The following is a 22,436-nucleotide window of genomic DNA, read 5'->3' as shown; positions in this document are numbered from 1 at the left end:
TTTTGAAAGAACTAGAACAGAAGGGGGGGGGGAAAGCAGTAATTTTTAAACTCCACAATTTTAATATGTCTCCATGAATGTTACTGAGAACTGTGAATCTAACCACAGAAGCGTAGTGAATTTTGACAAAATTACAAGCTGAGAATTGCATCTGACAGTCTACTGTAGCACATTAACACACTGTCACTCACAGGATCTGGTTTCAGTGTGGATATATGACTTATCCTTTACTGCATTTATAAACTTTTTAAAGCTGTGCTGCTTCTAAATGAATAACAAATGGTCATATAATGTTGAGAGATCTCAGGTCTGCTCAATAATGTAAAATAGTGATAACACCACCTCGATGAAAAAGATGACAATGTACAATCCTCTACATACTTCTAAAAAGTTACAGTAAATTAGCAAGTACCACAGTGCTTTTATTTAAATAGTAAAATATTCCAAGAAATCTAAGTTTCACACAGATGTGCACTCTAGCTTCACCTAGTGAACTCCTATTTCAACACTTATTTAATTCTCTTTGTTTTAAAACAGATGTTTTCCTTCTAAGGAAATTCTTCTAAGTTGAAATTGCATCCTATTTTAACATCCAGAAACGGAACGCAGTTGAACCAGTGTATTAGTACGGTGATAAATTTCAGTTCTAAATTTAGAAAGAAATCAAGAAGTGTATCCCTTTCATAATTGATTGTACAATAAAGACAGTTCATATTTAAATACAATACGGGGAAACAATTATTAGAGAAAAAATATTTGAGATGTATACATCTGATATAAAAACACGCAGAATAATTTGTGTGGTAAATTATACGTTAAAGAGGGTGCAAGCCTCTGTTTTCTCTTCCGAATGAAAAAGAGAGAAAGTCTCCAGGAATACAAGTAGGATGAAAGATAAAAATTAATAAAGTCAGGCAATTGAACCTGAAGACCTGAGCTACAGCCGTAGGAGCTAGCGGCGTTTGAGTTATTTTACCCAGAATTGATTATCTGTTACACTACATTGAGATATCTAGATTATTGATCTGTAAGATTATGGTACTGGGGTCTCCCCACTTTTCCTCCAGGCACATCGAATGGAGTTGCAACAAATAACACTAAGTAAGGACTACTTTGTTATTGTTGTCACCCTTCATGTAGAACATAGCAGTTACTTTTTAATTTAAAATCAATGAACGTCTGAAAGGCAGCCTTGTTCCTTCAGCATAAGTGAATCATTCTTCGCCTTTGCCGAGCACAACCACCCGATCACCAGCCAAGGTGAGAGTGGGTATTTCTTTGTTGGCGGCGAAGATTCTGTACGCCACAGATATATAACAATATGCTAGAGCACCAATTAAGCTTTGTCAAACCCCGGGTTATGGCCACTAACATCAAACATTCAGTCAACTTGCGATTCTAAAGTGGCATTTACTTTTGCCAGGGCTTAACATTTGATATGCTCTGTCAACGTGGATCACAGCAAAACAAAGCAAGCTTTATTTTTTTTTTTTTTTTTTTTTTAAAGAGGAACAGACAAGAAGTATCGCTGCTCTGGAGCCGGCAGGTTAGACAAAATGAAGTAGTATTCTGAAGCGGCACCGTCCATTTCGAAATGCTTCTAATGGGGGTATTATAAAGCAGAGAGAACTCTGACCCTCAATCAGGCTAAGTTCAGCATTATGTTTCTTAGCATTAAATCAGAAGAGCGCGGATTACAGAAGGGAAAAAAAGCTATTTGCCAGACTTCTCTCTACTTACCCCTAGCTTGCTTCCAGCTATCATTTATAAATAGTGCTCTGGAGGGAAGCTAGGCATTTTATTAGGGAAAAAAATAAAACTTGTTAAGACCACCTTGCCTGAAAACTTGGCTTTTGACGTGCTGGTGACAGGGACTGGAGCAAGCAGTGTCAAATGGAATAATTTTTAAGGAAAGACAACAGGAACTTGTCGCCTCATTGTATGCATTTACAAATAGAAGCTTTTCAGAGTATTAGGCCTAGTTAAAGCTGCCCTCTGGATAAAAAGTGTTCCCAAGCAGCCTCAGACAAGCTTGGGAGACAAACAGATGTGACTATGGTCCCTGGCGTTTGGCAAGAACACTCACTGTCAATAAGAAAAATATGAGCATGGACAGGGCATCAGCTGCACCGCGGCCCAGCAGGCCTGCAAGTGTCATAGCAGCGGCAAAGTTGCGGCAGAGGGAAATAAAAGGGCTGCAAAAGCCAGGCTGGTGTGAACTTACACTAGCATGCCAAGAATTTTATTGTTGTTGTTGTTGTTGTTGTTGTGTCATGCCTCAACGTATTAAACGAAAACAGGGGAAAAGCCACTGTCAATTTTTATTCATTTTTCATCTCGCGCGCAGTCTTTAGATTCTCCTTTCTACGTGGTAAATAGAAGCCTCAGAAATGAAGACGGACCAGGCGAGGCAGTAACAACAAAAAGGCTATTGAAATAATAAATAATGAACACAATAAAATGCAGTTTTGATATAGCAAATACTTTTAGAGAAGCAATGACATGTAAAGCAATTGACAAGCACCTGTGCATTCCTGTGACAAACATTCACTCAGACAGAAATTTTGTCATCTCCGTCTTAAATAGCTGCAGTCTCCCTATCATCTCCTTTTGCAAGGTAATTGCCCTGTACTACGGTAACACACCTAGAATTGTCTCTTCAAACTCCCCAAACGTTTCTATGCATGCCTACACAACAAAACCTCTTTTTCCATCATTTTCACATTTTTGATGAGTGCCTTTTCTGCAGTTACACTTGTTCACCTCTCCAAGACATTTGTAATAGGCTATGTCAGATTTCTATCTACCCTGACCTTCGCGGTCAATGGACCATTTGGTTACATTCCCCAAATAAAGGTTTCTTCTGGGGGGGAACCTACAGCTGCACTGCTTTAATTGCAGTCCACCACCTGAGCAACTGAGCACACCACGTGGTTCTTAACTCTTTCACTTGAGTTATCACCTTTGCCGCCATCAGAGTTCTAAGTTCACCAGTCCAGTCACCGAGAAGGTTAATACAATAAAACGGGTGTAGGGCAGCAGAAGCTCCTCAAGGTGAGTTCTGTCTCTCTGCTTTATTACATACTTCTGCAATCACTATCATTCCACGTATAAAAATAAAACCAAACAAAACCAAACCTCAAAACCTAAGCAAAATGCAAAAAAAACCCCACCCTTCTTCCCCAAATTAAAAATCCCTATTCAAATTAGGTAATTTTTGTTCCACAGTCTCTTCGGAAGGACGCAACGAAGACACAGCGTTACACAGCAGGTAGCTTCACGTGCACTGGTACAATGGCCTAAACTAGCAAAACTGTCACCTCCTTTGGGGGAACACTGTGGGTACCAGTGTACTAAACACAAAATGCTTGCATGTTTCTTTTATATGTCTCGTTGTAACAACGTGTCTGTTGATCACTTCACTCTGTCCGTCTGCTGTTAGCAGTTGTCACTTTCCTTGCAAGCTGCAATGCTTTATTTGGTATCAGCGCAGTTGCTTTTCCTGGGTGCGCCGCAATTGTGCCAATGGTTACATCATCATTGACGGCAAAATTAATTTTGTCCCTTAGCGTGTTTAGTGTCAAACCATTTACCAGACAATACTATGACATTGGAAAGATTACTTGTAAGTAACAAAGGTGATGGGTTTATGTTTTGCTTCTGTCAAAATTGCATAAGAGTACTGATCACTAACAAAGGCAGAGGTGGAAGAGTGTCTGTTTTTTGTTTAACAGCATTTATTAAATCTCTGTACTTGGAAGAATCCTATGCTGCATACTATTATGATGCAATACAGTTTTCAAAAAGCCTGATTTCTATAGCACAATTAGATGAATCGGTAACGATCAATACTCGCCTACCAATTATATTCCAATTAACATCTCTCTCACCTGAGGAACAAATCCACGGTAAGCAGTGACCCGCTGTTCTGCCACAGTATCAATGCATTCCTGCAGATGGCTGTAGAACTCTGCAAGTTTATCACCACTGAATGCTTCAGCTAATGGAGAGGCTTGATAAAAGTTTACAAGTGGACTTCTTTCACAAGAGATTACAACAAGGCAAGAGTGGACTGGTTTGCATTTTAGAAGGGGCTTGAGAGAATTGTTTTGAAGGGGAAACCTAATTGACACTGTCAGTCCTCAGTCTTAAAACACAGATACGATTGTAGCGAGAATGTAGTGAGGACCACGACTCACTTTAAGCTTGAAATGACTGCACAATTTCTTATAAACTGAAATTGAGTAGGGAATGTGTGAAGCAATGTTGACAGCAGCAGTTAAAAATGAAAAAAAGGGAACTCACCGTTGGGTAACAGAAGCAAGCCAATAAAATGGTTAAAAGAATGGAATGTGTGGAACTGCTCAACTTTATAAAATCAAAGAATAATCTGAGCAAACCTCCCATTGCTCAAGTACCTGTTACACAAAAATATCACAGAAATGGTTCTCATCGTTACACAGAATGGATCTGTAATACAGATTATTTTATTTCTTACAGGGCTTAAAACGCAGACGCTGCTGTACCTGGTGGCCAAGGGAAGCGCGTCCATTAGCACTGCTTAAATGAAAGAGCTTGGATGAACTTTAACTCTTAATGTATCTTCCTAAACCTGATCACGTTGCAGACAATGGCTTCCTGAGCATCCCGAGTCCATGAAACAGTTTATGATCAGTTTAGAGGTAAAGACTGTTAAAGACCTGTCATATATGTATTTCTAAGTGTCCAGTCACACTATAAGCTAATTAGATAAGATGAACACAAAATTCCACACGTTCATTTGCCTAAGTCTCTGGAAGTATGGACTTAATCAAAGGTACCGCTTCAAATACACGTACTAGGCAGTCTGTGCTGTAAACCTGGGAAGACTGCTCTTTATTATCTAGATATAAAAAATACTTCTAATCTTTGCCTCTGGCATGTATCTCAGTATAACCACAGAAAATGTTTCATAATATGTCGATTTCATAATATTACACTGAAAAATGGAAGGCACGTTTGTTTTTCAGGAAAAATATATGAAAAACAATGGCTAAGGAATTTTATAAGGAAAGATTTCCTCTTTCCCTTGTAGCACCCAGCTTGGCCAAAACAGACACAGCCTCTGGTCTCCATTTGAACACCCAGATTAGAGTAACATATGCACTAACGTATGTGCCCCATGGACGATTAGAGAAGGATGGCACCTTGTCCATTCTGAAGAAGGCACTCACATTCCTTTGCTCTCTAAAATACGTATAGTGCATGTGTACTTCAAATAGATACAGAGGACACTACTTTGAGGTCAATGTTTCTGGGGAGTAGATGAAAACAGGTAAGAGTGAACAAAAGAGTTGCTTTAACAATGAAGATTTGGACTCCACGTCTTAGTATTGTATTAGTATTATATATATATATAGTATTAGCAATCTTGAAAAACAATCCTGTAATGTTTTGCTAAGAACATTTGAGATAAACCTCACTCAGCACAAGCTTACTCGACTTTAGGTCAAATCGATGTCTGAAATCTATTCTTTTATTTTCCAGAGAAACAAGTCACATGCATGTGTGCCTGGTGGCAATCTAGGCGGTCAGTGTAGTAAATGCCCTAACACGCACCACAGTCTACATCAAAACTACTGTGTCAGCTGCATTCCTGGTGGACAGCTCTGCACCTGAGCCCTTTTTCCACAAAAAAAAAAAAAAAAAAAATACTTTCGATAACGGGGATACTGAGATTGTGTGCTTAGGCTGTACCTGAGGTCTACCTCTACTTCCATCAAACCCTCCCAGTGAATTAGAAGGATTTAATGACTTTTATGGAATCCATAAAAGCAGCATTCATGATACGTAGTATCAGGAGATATCCAGATTCCTGGAAATCAGAAACTTAAAAATCTTGGTTTATAGTTTGCTTGATTTTGGTTTTAATATGTGAACTAATTCACAAATTCATACATATTCCCTCATGCTAACTTTCTGGAGGTTGTAGAAAGAACCACCCCCACCTCTCCCAACACCAGAGTTGACAGTATTGATAGAATTTCTCTCTTGGGTAGGATTGGTAGACCAATACTGCTGCAAATACATTAAAAGTCTTTACAGAAACTTTTCATTCAGTGCTAAAGAACTGGCAATATAATAATGAAATACAATGTATATGCAGCATAGATATTAATTTTTAACGCTTATGAAGATGAAAATACATTTCTTCTTGGTAGCGCTTTTCTCAGACATCATTCAGGTAAAATCAGTTCCACACTTGATTCTTCCACATCTTTTACAAACAGTAAAGCTTTTCTTCAGACTTGTCTAAAGAATGACATCATCTATATAATAGACTGCTACACCTGCCTCCGCAAGCGCAAAAACCATTACATTAACCACAAGCGCTACGCACTCTATTTTCCTTTTATTAAATCTTAAACAGATGTGATAAAACCATGCAACTCTATCAACCTCCTTTCATACTATGCCAATCTGTTCTCAACATAACTTTAAACATAAGGGTGACATACCTGTATTATTGAAAGTCTTAGTGCAATCCTATTATGAGAAGAATACAATCTTCCCCCGGCCCCATCAGATTATCTCATCACCTAATACTATATCCTAATACGTTCCTTTCTGTTATCTTTTTCAGCACTTCTAAGCGTCATTCAGACACAGAAGTAGCCAAAAATTTTCCTGAACTTTACAAATCCACACACTCAACTCCACACTGACATAATTTTAGCAAACACAATGGAAAATAAAAACTTACATCACTACATATGTTTTGACACCCAATCTCAAGTCACTTATGTACTTTATTTGCGAACTGAGTCTCCAGAAAAAACTTCTGTAGTAGAGGCCTACTGCCCTCAGAAAGGATAATGCATTGTTTTTTCTTGTTTCTAATTAGTAATTTAAGCATATGTTCAGCATTTAACTCTAAATGTTTGCCTTTTCCCCAAGCTCTAAGACAGCTGTCCAAGATGTGAATGCCAGGAAACATTTAAATATCAACATCTGTTGAATTATGTTAATTTAGTGTAATATAATTGGGCATGAGTTGGAATTGATCAAAAGTATATGAATTACATAAAGGCAAATCCAAACCAATATCTTGGTGTACAAACAAGTCACAAAGGAACACCGAGGGAATAAACCAAAAAAATCTACTTCTGTTAAAAATTAAATAGCTATAATTTACAGTTTTCTTCAACAAATGACACGATTTCACATTTTCAAGAAAGGAAATTAATATTTATGCTCATTCAGAATATAAATCACATTCATTCAGGATATTTCCAAATATTTTTGACAGCAAGTTCTAATACTGTTTTATGTCAAGCAACACCTGATAAAAATGACTAATGCTCATGTGCGTAATGGTGAACTGTAGTTAGAAAATAGGTTGCAGTAATAGAATAGCATCCTGTTACAGGACAATATTGTTTCAAAAATTCTAAAGCAAACATTCTTTCGTACCTTCCTCATCTTGTGACAACATTGTTGATATCCAAAAAGATATGGGCCCTGATCCAGCTGTGAAGTGATTTAGAAAATATGACTTGAGCAATAACCATGGGCCTGAACAGATACTTCCACAGAAGGACTTGATAGCTTACTCAGCTACACTATTTTCTCCCAGCTATTTCTGGACACTTATTTGTTTACTAAGTGTGATATTCAGTAAATAAAGTCAGCGCAGGATAAATCTGTTTTGTTGAAAAGACTTTAAAAACCACATCCTACCTATATAGTTCTGGGTTACACTCTCACAGAGTTAGGTTAAATTATTTCAAACATTAGCACCGTATTCAAAATCCTTTCCTTTTAGAACAGGTACAGAGCAAGAAGTAACACTATAAAAATCCACAAACATCTAATATAGTAGCTCAGAAATGGAACAAGCAAAATGTCTTATCAGGTTGGAAACACTCAACCTGTATGCCAATTTCTTTCCTTACCTTTGTGCTGGGAAGGTGAGCGAGCATGGCCAACGGGAATGAATTTGGTCCACTACAAGAGACCAATAATTCAACTAATGTAGGTAAAGAGCCAGCACAACGTAATGATTTTTAATCAGTCATTCAGACCTAGATCTCGACCAGCGATCCAGAAGCTTTTTGTCACATTACAAACACTACAGCCAGTCCTTAACCTACTGCCTTCCAATCGGTTCCAAGAAAATAACAGCTCTGCAGCTGGACCCCAGCAGCATTCTCCTCCTCAGTCCCTTCTGCTTCCCTATTTTTAATATTATGCTTGGAAACCAACTCTTCAAACAATCTAATTGTCTGGCCAAGATAGTACAGTTATAATGCAGATAATAATCTGATAAACAAAGATATAATTGTGTGCAAGGTGGGATGGGGGGAAAAAAAATAGATGACTAAAGCTAAGACTGAACATTAAGCAAATTATGTTTCCTAACACTGTACCCATTCCCCTCAGTAACTGTCACACAACTCCCTCGAGTACAAGGGGTCTGCATGTGTAGGAGTGAATGCAAAACTTGACTTTCTAATAACAAAGGAGTAGGTAAGAGAAAGTGAAAGAAACATTTACTTTTCTTTGGTCCCTTTTAGTTTCAACATTCTTTAACAGCAAAAACTTTACTTATGTACTCCTGCTCTGTATTATTTCTTAGTGGTATTAAAACTTCTAAAATATATATATATATATATATATATGTACAGTAACAAGAGCCTTGGCAAAACAAATTCCCAAATCCAAAAATGAGGAGGCTGAACAGTGTCCTTGTCTTCCTTTTGGCTATGACAGGTACTGCACATTAGTTTCCAGATAGGCCGAAATGTATTATTACAATAAATGATCACAATTTCAAAATAGCAAAACAGAAAATAAACACAAAAATTCTACATAATTTGAATCAAACTACTCAAATTTTCTTCTAAACTCTTTCTCTCCTTACACAAAACCAGTCTGGATAGAAGCCAGCGTGCCTGCGCCTCAGAATTTTAGCGAAGGTGCATCAGCGGATGCTGCTTTGTGTATATGAGATTCAAGGATCCCTCTAAGCTTAGTAGGAACTCAATGTAAAAACTGCACGCACAGTTTAATTTACAATAAGAACAGAAAAACAGAATGCCAAATGGCCTCCTTTGATTGCAACGTTGCTTAACAATAGGTTAAGCAGGTTTTGGAACTACAATGCAACCGCACATAGCTCCTGCTCCGACCTTAAACAGCAGGAATGGTCTTCACACCTCTGAAGCCCAAATTAACTTTATCCTTATGCCATTAGCATTTTAACAAATAAGCTGAGACAAGCAAAGCTTGAGCTCTGGAGCATGACCTCAAAGAAAAAAAGAGAGTCTAATGCTGTTGAGTGTGAGAAACAAGCATAACGTGCTAAAATTTGAAAATGAAAATTGAAATTAAGAAATTTGCTATCAATTCATCCAGGGGAAAATTCAATCCAGATGGTACATCAAGAGGATCCAGAAGTACATAATTTCTAGAGGTTATCTGATTTTTTAATTACATATATTTTTGAAAATCAGGGCTAATTGACTTCCTGTTAATTAACATACTCATGTGCACCTGGAATTCAATTTTAAATGACAAATTCTCAGTACCATTTAGCAGCTTATTTATGTACAGTATTACAAAGTATATTAGATTTTAGTGCAATAACAACAAAATTTGTCTTGTGGTTTTGTAATTAATTAGTTTTGCATTAAAGATCATAGAATGGTTAGAGTTGGAAGAGACCTTAAAGATCATCTTGTTGCAACCCCCCTGCCATGGGCAGGGACACCTGCCACTAGACCAGGTTGCTCAAAGCCCCGTCCAACCTGGCCTTGACACCTCCAGGGATGGGGCATCCATAACTTCTTTGGGCAACCTCTTCCAGTGTCTCACCACCCTGACAGTAAAGATGGAATGAAACTGCTCAGATCATACAGAAAAACATATTTTCCAAACACAGCATGGTCTCTTCAAAATTTCTGCTACTTTTGCAAATGTTCTCATGGAATTTGAGTTAAAATACGATACTTTTAAGACACTTAGTGACTAAAGTTCATTTACTCAATGGATATTTTAAATCTATCCATGAACTGAGGCTGAGGTTTGAAGAATAAAGCATGACATTCCGGCTACATTTCGAAATAACAATCAAACTGTTGTCGCTCTGTCCTCCTCCCCCAAAATGAAAAGCTTTTTGGGACCTTAAAAATAAGGCCATAGTATAGAAAAGTCAGTCAGGAATTGCCCTCTTCCAAAATGGCACCATCTTTTATTCTTCCCAGAGAAGAAAAAAACCAAACTGATGGAATAATGTTGTCCCTGAAGGTGACGGCAAGGGAGGAAAGCAATGTGTCCTCAAACATTCACCTAATTTAATCTGGAACTGCAAATATTATTAAGCACCAATCATAACAGTACAGTTACTGCTTCATGGCACTCCAAAGAGCAGATAAAACTGCTTAGTTGTTAATTTCTAATGATGTAAACACATTTGGATTTTAATATTATATCCGAATCTCCTGTATTATTAGCTCTGGGGTTACAAGATATTAACTTACTACCTTTAATAATTTTACACTTGAATTAAAAGGCGTGTTTAAATATTACCTTCTTTTAAAGTATTTTTGTTGGGAATACGTGCACAAGTGATGGCCGAATTGAATTGCCGAGTAAACCAGATATGCATTCCTTAGCTTTACTGCAGTGTAAGTATGTGCACATTTTCATGTATAATTTTCAAAAATTGGCTGAATTTACCTCCTCTGGTATTGTAATTTCATTCCGCAAAAGCCACATTAAACAATTACAGTTCTTGTAATTAACCAGTAGTCTAATGTACAGTTTTCTTATCCCAATCCATTAACAGCTGCTCAAAAAATGTAGTAATTAATGGTTTCATTTATTTTTGGCAAACCTGCAACTCGACAAATAGTTTTGTATCTGCTGCAAATTAGGACTCTTTCCCAAACAACAGATGACACGGTGGGAAAGAGGGAGCAGGCAGAATCCTTGCACATCTTTGTCTCTTTAGAAGATCAAATAAAGAGCAGCTGTAATGCTATTTGTCACATCTATGTAAAAAAGTGCCATGATCCGTATCATCAGATGGAAATGAGTAAGTGATGTACAAATGTACAAACAGGGGTTTCCCTTCCAAACTGGGAAAGGCACAAAGTCATATAACTAACCAAAGCAATAATACACTTTTGAAAAGCTCTCCTCAGGTTTGGTGTCATTTTTCTCCTCGGAGCTTTCTTTAAATACTAATTCATAGAGAACACTGTTAACCATAAAAAGCAAAAGTTCTTGAGAGCCATCTTCATCCTCTTGTACCAACATAAGGCACATATTTAAATCAGGTTGTAGGGAAAGGAGGGAAAGAGACAGTTGCAGAAAACACAGGGAAGTTATGACTGATGTTCTGGGTTTTTATTGACGCATCACCATTTAGTAGCATCTGACATATTTCCGTTACGTAACCCTTCTCACACTACTTCCAGAGTCTGCTTTCCTGAATGTCTCCTCCACACGTGCAAAGACCCGTATTTCAGGCTGTGCTGTTCACCACCGCAGGAGAAGACTTCAAAGACTTCTTGCCAGATCAAAATAGAGCAGCAACAGGTGATGATTGGCCGACTGGCACACAGTCCTCCTTTCGCACTATAATAACGGCTGATTAGGTGGATCCCGCTGATTTTTAAAGAAATATCAAGGTACTACCTCTACCTCGAGCTATGGTCTACTACTTGGCAGCCACAGGAAGTGGCAAATTACTTCGTACTAAGCTGCCGCTACATTGACTAGACTGTTAATGCAGCACGTTAGCTAGTTGAAACCTCACTTGTATAATTCTACACCACCTTGAAATCACTTTTATGAGCGTGACTTAGCCTTCTTGCAAGCCAGAACCGAACTGCATAAGAATTACAAATAGCTTTTTTTTTTTTTTTTTTTCCCTTTTAAAGATCTCTGAGGGAGCATTTGAGCATGGAAAGCCAACATAGAATTATCAAGATATGACCAAAAAAAATTGGAAAGCAGAAAAACTTCTGGCACTGTTTTCAGTTTCTCAGTTCATGCCTGTGTCAAATTCTACTTAGAGTACAATAAGAAAAAATAAGTATGTAAATAAAACAATTAACGATACTTAACAGAAGCACACTGCAGAAGAAATATGACACGAGACCATTACATATAGTAAAGGAAATAATTATGCAAGTTTAACTTCTTCTGTTTTCCCAATCTGCAATTCTGTTGTTTCTACATTACAGCATAAATTAACTAGTTATGGCATCGACTGTATGACCAAAGGCAAAATATTAAGTTGCTAGAGGATTCTGGTTATTCTGTCAAATGCGGATAAAAGTACTTCCTAACTTTGTAAAGTATTGTGAGGATAAATACATTAAATATTAAGAGACAGGCAGACAGTTGTGTGATGGAGGTCCCCCGTATATTTAACAATACAATCACATGTTCAAAATCACGTTACAGCAGCTCAGCAAAACGTCGTTCAGCGCTGTCTCCACAGCCGACCAAACGAATCTCGTAGCCCTGGGGAATCTTCTTTAGGTAGAACTCATTTTTAAAAAATTTGACAAAGGGGGCTTAAGGAAATGTGCTTTACCCTCTGATGGGAGCAGGCAAACAAGGAGCGCACGATCAGCGATGGCAGTTCAGCTGCCAAGCAGCAACTTGTTAACTCGCCATAACTCAATCATGTTCAATTGTTTGCCCACAGCCTGGGGCTACAGACAGACATTTGGTCTGCTAACAACTGCGCCAGATGAAGACATTACTATCCCGAGCTATTTGTTATCACACATCTGCTGGAGATTATCATCTCCACAGCTCTGCCGGAGGAAGAAATCATGTGAGCCCTCCATAATATGGTTTGTACAAAACCGGCCAATTTAATTTAAATAGGTGAGTTGAGCTAACCAGGCTGGTTTTGCCCGAAGCGTATTAAAAACTGCAGACAAAAAAAAACTTCTTTACTGGCAAAAGAGTGGAGGATGGAAACAAGCAGCTGGAAGAATTAACACCTTTGAGCAGTGTAGCTGGACTGGGGAGGGGACTGCTCCTGTCCTAAATGCAGACAAATTATGTAAACAGAGAACTTTTTCAAGGCTATACAGGAGAAACAAATGCAGTTTCTGAACTAGTATTATTTAGTACTGCTTATATCATTTAAATAATTAATGGGAAAGCTACATATTAGTAGTTGTCTGTAAAGGTAGCATAAATAGGTGTGTATATATATAGGTATATATATGTGTATATTTAAACGTGTTGAATACAGATCATGTGTTGAACTGTATCAGTATAACATAGTCTATCCAGGTTCTAAGTTTTGTGGTGCAGGACTGTTCCCCTTCTTAACATTTGGTTCATCAGTAGCCAAATCAACAGTTCTCAACGATCCAATTACCTTGCCACTAGTAAAAGGTCGTGGTAGTTTATACGGGATTGGCTCATTATTATTAATTTTGACGGAAGAAACCTAATAGAAGAAACCCAGTACATTAAAGTTCACCCAGCAAATACCACTATTATTTCGCCACAAAGAGACGGCTGCAGACCACTGCCGTGTTTGGAGCTCCACACCTTTCTGATGTATTTACAGAGTAAATTATTCCACAAGTCACTGATCTAATGTAATATGGGTATTTACATATTGTCTACATGCTGAGACGAGAATGGTGTTCAGTCATCCAAAAGGGGTAAGAAAAGTCAAGGCAAGCACAGAAAAATGTGTGTGTATACGCCTATCTCGTATTCCCAAGAAAAACCGTATTTCAGAAAAGCAAAAAAAAAAGATAGTCCCACAACAAGAAATACGGGCACGTGAAAACTATATGAAGACTGACCCAGAGAATAAAATAATCTGCAATAAAAGCAGATTAAACTGCATTCTGGATAAGTACAATAATTTTATAGAATTTCCAACACCTACTCACTGCTGCTGCTCTATCACTGCTGTTAGCGACAAACATTAAGACAATATAAGGCCACAGCCACTACTTTTTGTATGCCTCTTTTTAAGAGGGTTACTAATCTAAATTACCTTGATGTGTTAACTGTATTAGTTTGACACATGCACGGACTAATTTAGAGTCAATTTTAGAAAGCTTCAGACTTTCAGGTGTGAGCAAGCACTTGCATTCAACAGAAGATTTAACTGCATATGAATGTAGTACACTGAAATAATGAAAGATTGACTAAAATGTTTCTTAATTCTGTAACGTAACCTTGTGGCATTTGATCGGCATCATTGTAGTTTAGTGGTTTTTAAAGTATTTGGGCACATGGAAATCTGTCATTTAGATTTCTGCATCTTAAGATTTCGTACACAGTAATGAAGATGCCCATCTGCAACTAAGGTGATGTTCATCATTTTATTAACTCTGTGAACAATATTTGCTACTAAACCAGTAATTTCTATAGGTACCTTGTTAAACAGAAATATTTTCCTTCTCTGTATTGCCCGGTGAAACTAAGATTAACCCTTTTGGTAGAAGTGATAATTTAAAATTAAGTCATAACAAAATTAGCCTTCAATATTAACCACAGATAAATCTGACATATGTCACTATGCACAATGAATTTCATTTGTAAGGAACAGAATCCCCGAGGAACTGTCTTGAACTGAATGAGGATAGGTACTTATGAACATATGAGGAGATGAACTATGTATTTGTCCTGTGTTGTTCCTATATATCTGGAATTCAATTTCTGTTTTGGTTGTAACAGCTTTTGACAAAAAGCAAAATATTAGGTTATAGAACACTTAAGCTACAGGAAGAAAGTAGTCACCAGACACGCTATTGGCCTGAGAGAAAAAATGTTTGCACATTGTGGGAATTAAATTCTTATTTTCAGCAGCTGAACTGTAGCAAGAATGTTAAAATTTGTTCAATATACATCTTGTAAATAAGACATATATGACTTGATATTCTAGGACAGCAGATGGTTCATCAAAATATCATTTTCATAGAAGTCTAAGAATTTCTCTTCAAGTCTCACTTTAAAGAACTAACTAACTAACTGCTTGCGTAGGTAGCAATCACTTTACGAGAGCTTCATTGGTCGGAATAACAAACACGTAAGTTATGATTCTGAATTCCTCTGACACCGTTTTACATTGCTACAGCATAAAAAAAAAGATCCTAAAATGACTTTAAATATAACCTGTTCCTCACTGCTCACTTTATATCCACTTTATACTCTAAGTTCCATGTAGGCAGCCTGATAGTAAGAGTGCATTTATGGTGAAAATTCATACCTAAAATTCTGAGCAAAAATATGACTTAACAAGTGTGCTTGCCAGAAAACGTATTCAGAAATTTTCACAATTTTTTTGGCTTAATATAAAAGGTTTAATAGAGAAAGATAACCACAATTTCTGAAGATGAATGACCAACATGTGCATAACCAATGTTTTCGAGCATGTAACTAGGACTTGTATACAATGAAATAGATTCGTATTTAATATGCATATTTTTGAAAGAAGTATTCGTCTCCCTTTACAGGTATTCATCAAAGCAAGTATTTAACAATATTAATAACTTATTTCAGGATGACCACATATACAGTAAAAGACAAGTGCCTGAAAGACAACTGTCTCACTGAAACCCATAGTATTACATTATGATATAAATCTTCTTAAAACTTTTATAAATCTTTATAAAAAACTTAAAACATAATTTGATAGTACACTTTCATCTTTACAGAACAATGTAAAAATTGTATAAGGTGTTGCGCATAGCAAGGGAAACATTTCTCTAGTTTCTAATTTTAAAAAGTAATAGAATTAAAATAATTATTTGGCAGAATACCTTCAGAAGGTAACATATATATAAAAAACCCTCTAGGAACAGACTCCTAGACCAGTGCCCATCAGTTCAGTGCTGCATTTTTGGTCTTTTGAGCGGGAGGAAAGAAGCAGAGATCAGAACGAGATTTGTTTTTAATAAGTCTTCACAATGAAACTTTTACTGTCAAAATGTGATATAAGAACAAGTTTTACAGTATTTGAGTTATCTTCCTGATTTCAAAAGCATGTCTGTATAATGGTAATTTTATACATTTTCAGCACTTAACTTACGTGCCAGAAGCACAAACCTTACTTTTGCTTCCATTTAATTGTGGTGTTCACTAAAGAGATGAAGTTCAGCAAGTATAGTTGGATATAGTCACCAATAAAGTCCAATACCTACACTTAAGGCAAAGATCATGCCATATAAAAGAAATTCTTGAAAAGTAAATCACAAAAAATCCCAGAAGACCTCTGAAAACACACCCCAAAAGAATGGCGTCATTTCTTATATAAACATTTGAGAGTTAAGAAATCAACAAATTCATAAACAGTATTAAGGACAGCTGGAACGTTAACTTACCTGCTGGCTGTTTTTACAGAGCTGTTTTTCTTGTGTCCTCTCTCTGATCGGTTGTCTCGCAAGAGTTGAAGCTATTAAAAAAAATGTTCAGAACAGTCTCACAAGCAATGCCTTTATTTGCTTTTTAGAAATGATATCCCGACAATGCCATTCTTTCCTGTCTTGGGTAATCTTTCAATAGTTTTCACCCAAGACTCTAGAAGAGATGGACATCTCACAGAATTTTACAATAATAATTAATATTTCAAGATATATCCACCAATTTAAAATTCCTAAATAATTGAGGAAGTAAAAATTAAAGCATTCTCAAAGCACATTGGAAAGCCACGCAATTCACAATTTTACAATTAACTCAGCTATAAAATTTTACAATTTTCACAATTTCAATTTAAATTTTTGAAATTATATCACGAAAAACTATTCAGGTTGGCACTTGTATCTAAGCAGTTATGAAACAGTTATAAACTCCTCTAAGCCCCAGGAGCTTTTGTAATTTCAAAGTTGCAGAATCAACAAAAACACGGTATTAAAGCCTCCGATAATAGTGGGGAAGTAGGAATAATGAAAGATTCGTTTAACTGAAACGGTGACTCAGTTTCTGGAACAAGCTCTGTTTTACTCTATTTCTTTTTAGACAAATAAAGGAAGACTTTTTATTGAGACTATCTCCGATATTCAGAAGTCTATTTCCAGCATTATGATACTTGTCAGAATGAGTAAAGCGGCAGTAACACTAAAAAACGACTGCCAAAAAGTTACACTCAAGACATTAAAACTAGACAGTAAAAAAAAAATACAAATGTTTCTTGAAACTAATCATACACTGAAGAAAGTACAGAATGAAAGACTGTTTAGAAACAGACTTCAGGTAAATGGATCTAATATTCACAGCAAACACATTTAGAAGTCTACTGGAAATTAGGAAATTATGAACTTCATGACTTGGCCAACTACACCTTAATGCTGTACGTGAGCATGGACTCCAACAAATGACACCAATTACACTTGATTAATTTTGCCCCAATTCTCTACAGCTTGCTTCTTGTTTAAGGAATGCTCCTTGTCATTTCAACTATCTAGTTCTCAGATGCAGTAGAAATAGTGCAGTCCAGTTTTAAAAGGCAATCTGAAGGGTACATAAAGGTAAGGCACCTTATTCTGATAAAATAACTTTTTCATTTTCTTATCATCAACAAATCGGAGCACTTAAAATTCATATTGAAATGTAGCCACAATTTTAACCAGCATGACATTCGTACAATGTGTATGGAACAGTCTTATCAATATTCTCTGGCTGATAAGTAAATTGTAGTTATAGCATGTACAAACACAGATCACCTGCCAGATTTTAAATTTGGCTAGCTAATTACTTGTGTTCTAACAAACCAACTTCAACTCCAGAAACTAATTAAAAGAGAAAGTAGCAAACCAATGCAACCGATAGTTATACACTACGGATCTTCACAAATTTAGTCAGAATTTTATAGGCTGTCAAAATTGTCATAATTACATTGCACCGTCATTCTCTTTTCTTTTACCTGTCTAAAAGAATAACCCATTATATGCCAGTAGCATTTGGTGACATTAGCTTCACTTTACAATTCATTAGTAATCTGTAATTTACAAATACAGTGAACTTCAGATAAGCTCTGAAAACACAGCTCTTAGGAAGTACAAAATAAACACATAAAAATTAAAATTAATTCAAATCTACTATTATCTGAGAAAAGATTAATTAATTTGTCATTATGTATCAACTAAGCAGACGTTTTTCACACTCTATGCTGAATGGATATTGCCCGTATGAATGATGTAGGTTAGCATATTTCTCAGCAAGGAAATTTCCATACTGTTTTAAGCTTAGAATCTTTTAAAGAAGCAAACAGTACATCTTCAGTTAACTACTCTGTTATGTGAGACTATTGATATATTAAAAAATCCAGTTAAAAAAAAAATTCACTCAAACTCATTCTAATCTAGCAAATTTGACTACTTATAGCATCAGAATTTCAGGAAGAGGATAAAGATTAACCCAAGAGAACTTTTTAACTTGATTAATTAAGATGAAGCATGCTCATATTTAAAATGGTCTTTTTAATGTCTTTCTTTTACTAGGAAATGCGTTACAAAATAATGAGAGTTGAATGTGAATCATATAAAGCCGTCTGTTTAGATGTTAAGTGTCAGTCATCTTAATGTAACACGTTAGAGGTTCACAATTTACAGCTAAAACTGTACTAGGTTTTATCCACTCTGGCAGTTTTGGGCAAGTAATATAACTTTTAGAGATTCAGCTTGCTCTGGAGTTCAAAAGAAGGGGGAGGGGACAGGAAAGTATACACTGATTTAAACTATGATTCACGAGAGGTACAAGCGTTCATGATAGATCATCCTCTGACAAACCCTTCAAAGATTCTATAGATGTTATTTCCTTTTGAAGTTTCAAATCTATTTAAATTTGTAAATGGTCTAGCGAACTGGCACAGATCTAATGAAATCAACAGTGTTATATCAACTTTTACCAACTTAAAAAATTTACTGTGGAACTTTAATCTTAAATTTCAATGCATTGCTGACATATTCAGCTACTTTTATTTTTACTGAATAGTTGAAGTTAACGATACGTTCATGAAATGAAACCAGACTTATTTTCACACTATAAAGTTCCTGGACAGTATGTTCTGTTTAGATCTTACTACCATCCACAGAGAAAGGTATTCCTCCATGTTTGAAGACAAGCTGAAGAAATAAGTGCTATGTTGCTAATCAAGTATTAAACACGTCTCCACATTCCGTCAACCACAGGTCTAGGCTTGGACCTCCTAGGGACTATGTTGTAGGGGCTCGCAGACAAAGTAGCGAGATACTTTCATCAATATCTGCACTGTGATGGAGATTTAACAGTTCCTTTTTTACTGCTGTGGTCGTTTTAACCAATGAAATGCAGAACAATGGAACTGAAGATCTCCCTGTAGAAGCCTGCCCAATCTTGTCACTGTTCCGTACTTCTTGATTTTGAGAGTCAAATGTTTTGCTTTCCAGCATTTTGGGAAACGCAACATTTGGAGATACTACGATTAACAAAATAATTAAAAAAATAACCAGACTTTTCATTTAACCTGTTAAAACTCAAAGACGCTTAACTGAAATTAAGTGATTAAAGATTTTTAATTAAGGGACTTTTTGAAATGCTCTACTGTTAATACGTCTTCTTACAAGAAAACATGAAATCATACCTGCTTTGTTTATAATTTCTTAAAATATTAGCCCACTACCTCTGGAGGAGAGGTAGTTAAATTCCTTTACACACCTCAAGTAAACTGTTCTTGATCAAAGCAGTTCTTACCTGGCTATGTTCCTTCCTAGCCCCAGGGCTAAACCAGTGGCTGTGGGAGAAAAAGAAAAGACAGGTTTAACAATATAACTAACAAAGCACATGCTGTCATATGACCAGCCTGTGCGTGCTTTCGGGTATTTTATTGTCTGCCAGGAAAATACAGCCTGTGGCTATGCTTTATTTTAATGGGATATTTTTATTGAGCTCGTTGGGTCTGCAACAGTTTTGAAAGAATGCACTACAAATTTCGCTTCTGAGTAGATATTGGCTTTATAGGTAATTATATTTTGTCAAACAAGCTAAAATAATATATAAATGATAGTATTTTAATATACTATAAGGCAAGTGCTATAAATAAAGTAATTCCATATTTAGTACTGAAGTGTTACTTATTAAGATTATAACTAAAAAGATTTTTAAGTACTGTGGACTACTTGGTAGTTGTTAATATATTATTTCACAAACTGACGCCTGAGTTTGAATCTAAAGTGAAATTCAAAGTCCGTAAATTCTGTGGCTTCATATCTCCATACAATTGCACAAGTTTGACTACTGCTAGCCTTATTCCACAAAGGCGAAAATTTGGACTAAGACGTTGACATGCAGGGACAAGAACTCACAACGTGACTTTTCCCTCAATGGCAGTATCACAGTATCACAGTATCACAGTATGCTAGGGATTGGAAGGGACCTCAAAAGATCATCTAGTCCAATCCCCCTGTCGGAGCAGGAACACCTAGACGAGGTTGCACAGGAAGGTGTCCAGGCGAGTTTTGAATGTCTCCAGAGAAGGAGACTCCACAACCTCCCTGGGCAGCCTGTTCCAGTGCTCTGTCACCCTCACTGAGAAGAAGTTTCTTCTCAAATTTAAGTGGAACCTCTTGTGTTCCAGCTTGAATCCATTACCCCTTGTCCTATCACTGGTCACCACTGAGAAGAGCCTGGCTCCATCCTCATGACATTCCCCCTTTATATATTTATAAACGCTAATAAGATCACCCCTCAGTCTCCTCTTCTCCAAACTAAAGAGACCCAGCTCCCTCAGTCTTTCCTCATAAGGGAGATGCTCCACTCCCTTAATCATCTTAGTTGCCCTAAGTAAAAGTATATTAATACTGTAAATACAGTAAAAGCATATTAATACTGGTTGGCTTACACACTGCCAGCACGTGGAACGGAATTAACATCTGAACGTAGCTGTAAGGGAGCACATACAAACCTGGGGCAAATCTTGACACTTGCAAAATGAAAAGAAGGAAAAACGATTAAAACAAGGGGGATCTGAAATTACATATAGTACCTACATATTACTCATATAAGCAAGCAATAGGTTTTGGGCAAATGATAAAATAATTCCATCCGTTATAATATTGCACAAAAAGACCATTGCTTTATCTGCTATTATGCTTGTAAGTTCCTCTAGAAGTGTAACCATAGATTCTAAGATTAACCTAGTCACGCTTTTTCTGAAGTAGTTAGATTCAATACAGTTTACTCTCATTTTTTCCCCACAGAGGCCACATAATGACCCTAAAATTTTTACTTTAATAAATCTACAGAGAAGTAACGGTTTCCATAGAATTGACTGGTCTAAATTAATCTTTTTTTTTTTTTAAGTCACCAATCTGAAAGTTTTGTGGCTTTTTGTCACTCACTTTTTGTGAGCTTGATGATGAGCAGTCAACCCTCTCGTTCTTGTATATGAGACTAGCTGTCACCAAAACCTGTGTGCTGCTAACTCCTGTTTTCAACTTTTAAGATAATTAAGGAAAAGGAGTAGGAAATGAGAAGAGAATGACAGCAGTAAAATTAAAGATATACTTTGAGATAAAAATTAGTAGTTATTTATATATTTTGGACATGAAACATTCATCAACTGCTCCAAATAGTTCACAGTCTGAGGAAAACGGAGATTTCATGCGCACAACTGCGATGTTGGCAGTGGATGAAAAGAAAAACCGTCACATTTGTGAGTGACACAACAAATAAGGTCACAAACATCCAGAAGCTGATGAAGATAAGAAATACAATGGGTTAGGTCTAAATTCCACAAAGATGAGAGTCTTGTCCCTGACCAGTGTCAACAGCAAATGCTCAAGGAGGAGCAGCAAACTGAGGTATCCTCCCACACACAAACTCTGCTGGTTTGTGGCAAATCAGTGGATTACAGACTAACTCATCAGTAAAATGTGTTTCTAGTGAGAAAATACAATCAAGGTAACTTGAATGCATCTCATATTTAGACTTTAAAAAAACTTCCTAAAGAATAAGACCTCTTCTAATGAGAATGTGATATTCGCGTCACGCTTTTTTATAATTTTGTCCATTGACTTAATTAGAGTATTTTTCTTGTTTGTCTTAATAAAATAAACAAAAGTAAAAACCGTAAAAAATTACTTCAGGGTAGAAATAACTTATGAAATCATCCTCTCTGTAGTTAACATGCACATTAGCAAGTCACGGGGTGCCACAGAAGTCGATTAGTAGCATAAAACAGTTGGTACTGAGGAACTGATGTTTGCAGTATATGTGCTTTGGCAAGTTTTGTTTTAAACTGTGGATGCTGTATCTAGTAGCAGTTAAAACATATAAATGTAACCTCAAATATATAATTTCCTAGTCACATGTGTCTGTGTTTTAGATTTCTGATTTGGAAAAGTACAGGAAAATTTAACCATCTTATTGTAACCATTCAAAAGAGATAACCAAGAAATAATGCTGCTAATGTTGTCAGCTGA

General features: G+C 36.5%; 1 protein-coding gene across 1 annotated transcript in view; it reads right to left on the bottom strand.

Moving 5' to 3' along the window:
• GPATCH2 (G-patch domain containing 2) overlaps nt 1-22,436 on the bottom strand; it is a 125,486-nt gene that overhangs the window by 14,456 nt on the left and 88,594 nt on the right. Inside the window, exons 7-8 of the mRNA XM_082481432.1 lie at nt 19,708-19,747; nt 16,362-16,432 (exon numbers count right to left, since the gene is read on the bottom strand). Of these exons, the coding sequence (XP_082337558.1) occupies nt 16,362-16,432; nt 19,708-19,747 (111 nt within the window). The remainder of the gene's footprint in view (nt 1-16,361; nt 16,433-19,707; nt 19,748-22,436) is intronic.

The sequence above is a fragment of the Vanellus vanellus genome (genome assembly GCF_965231255.1).
Source record: "Vanellus vanellus genome assembly, chromosome: 3".
In the NCBI taxonomy this organism is placed as follows: domain Eukaryota; kingdom Metazoa; phylum Chordata; class Aves; order Charadriiformes; family Charadriidae; genus Vanellus; species Vanellus vanellus.
The sequence above is the reverse complement of the archived record's forward strand: the minus strand, read 5'-3'. Positions and strand labels throughout refer to the sequence as shown.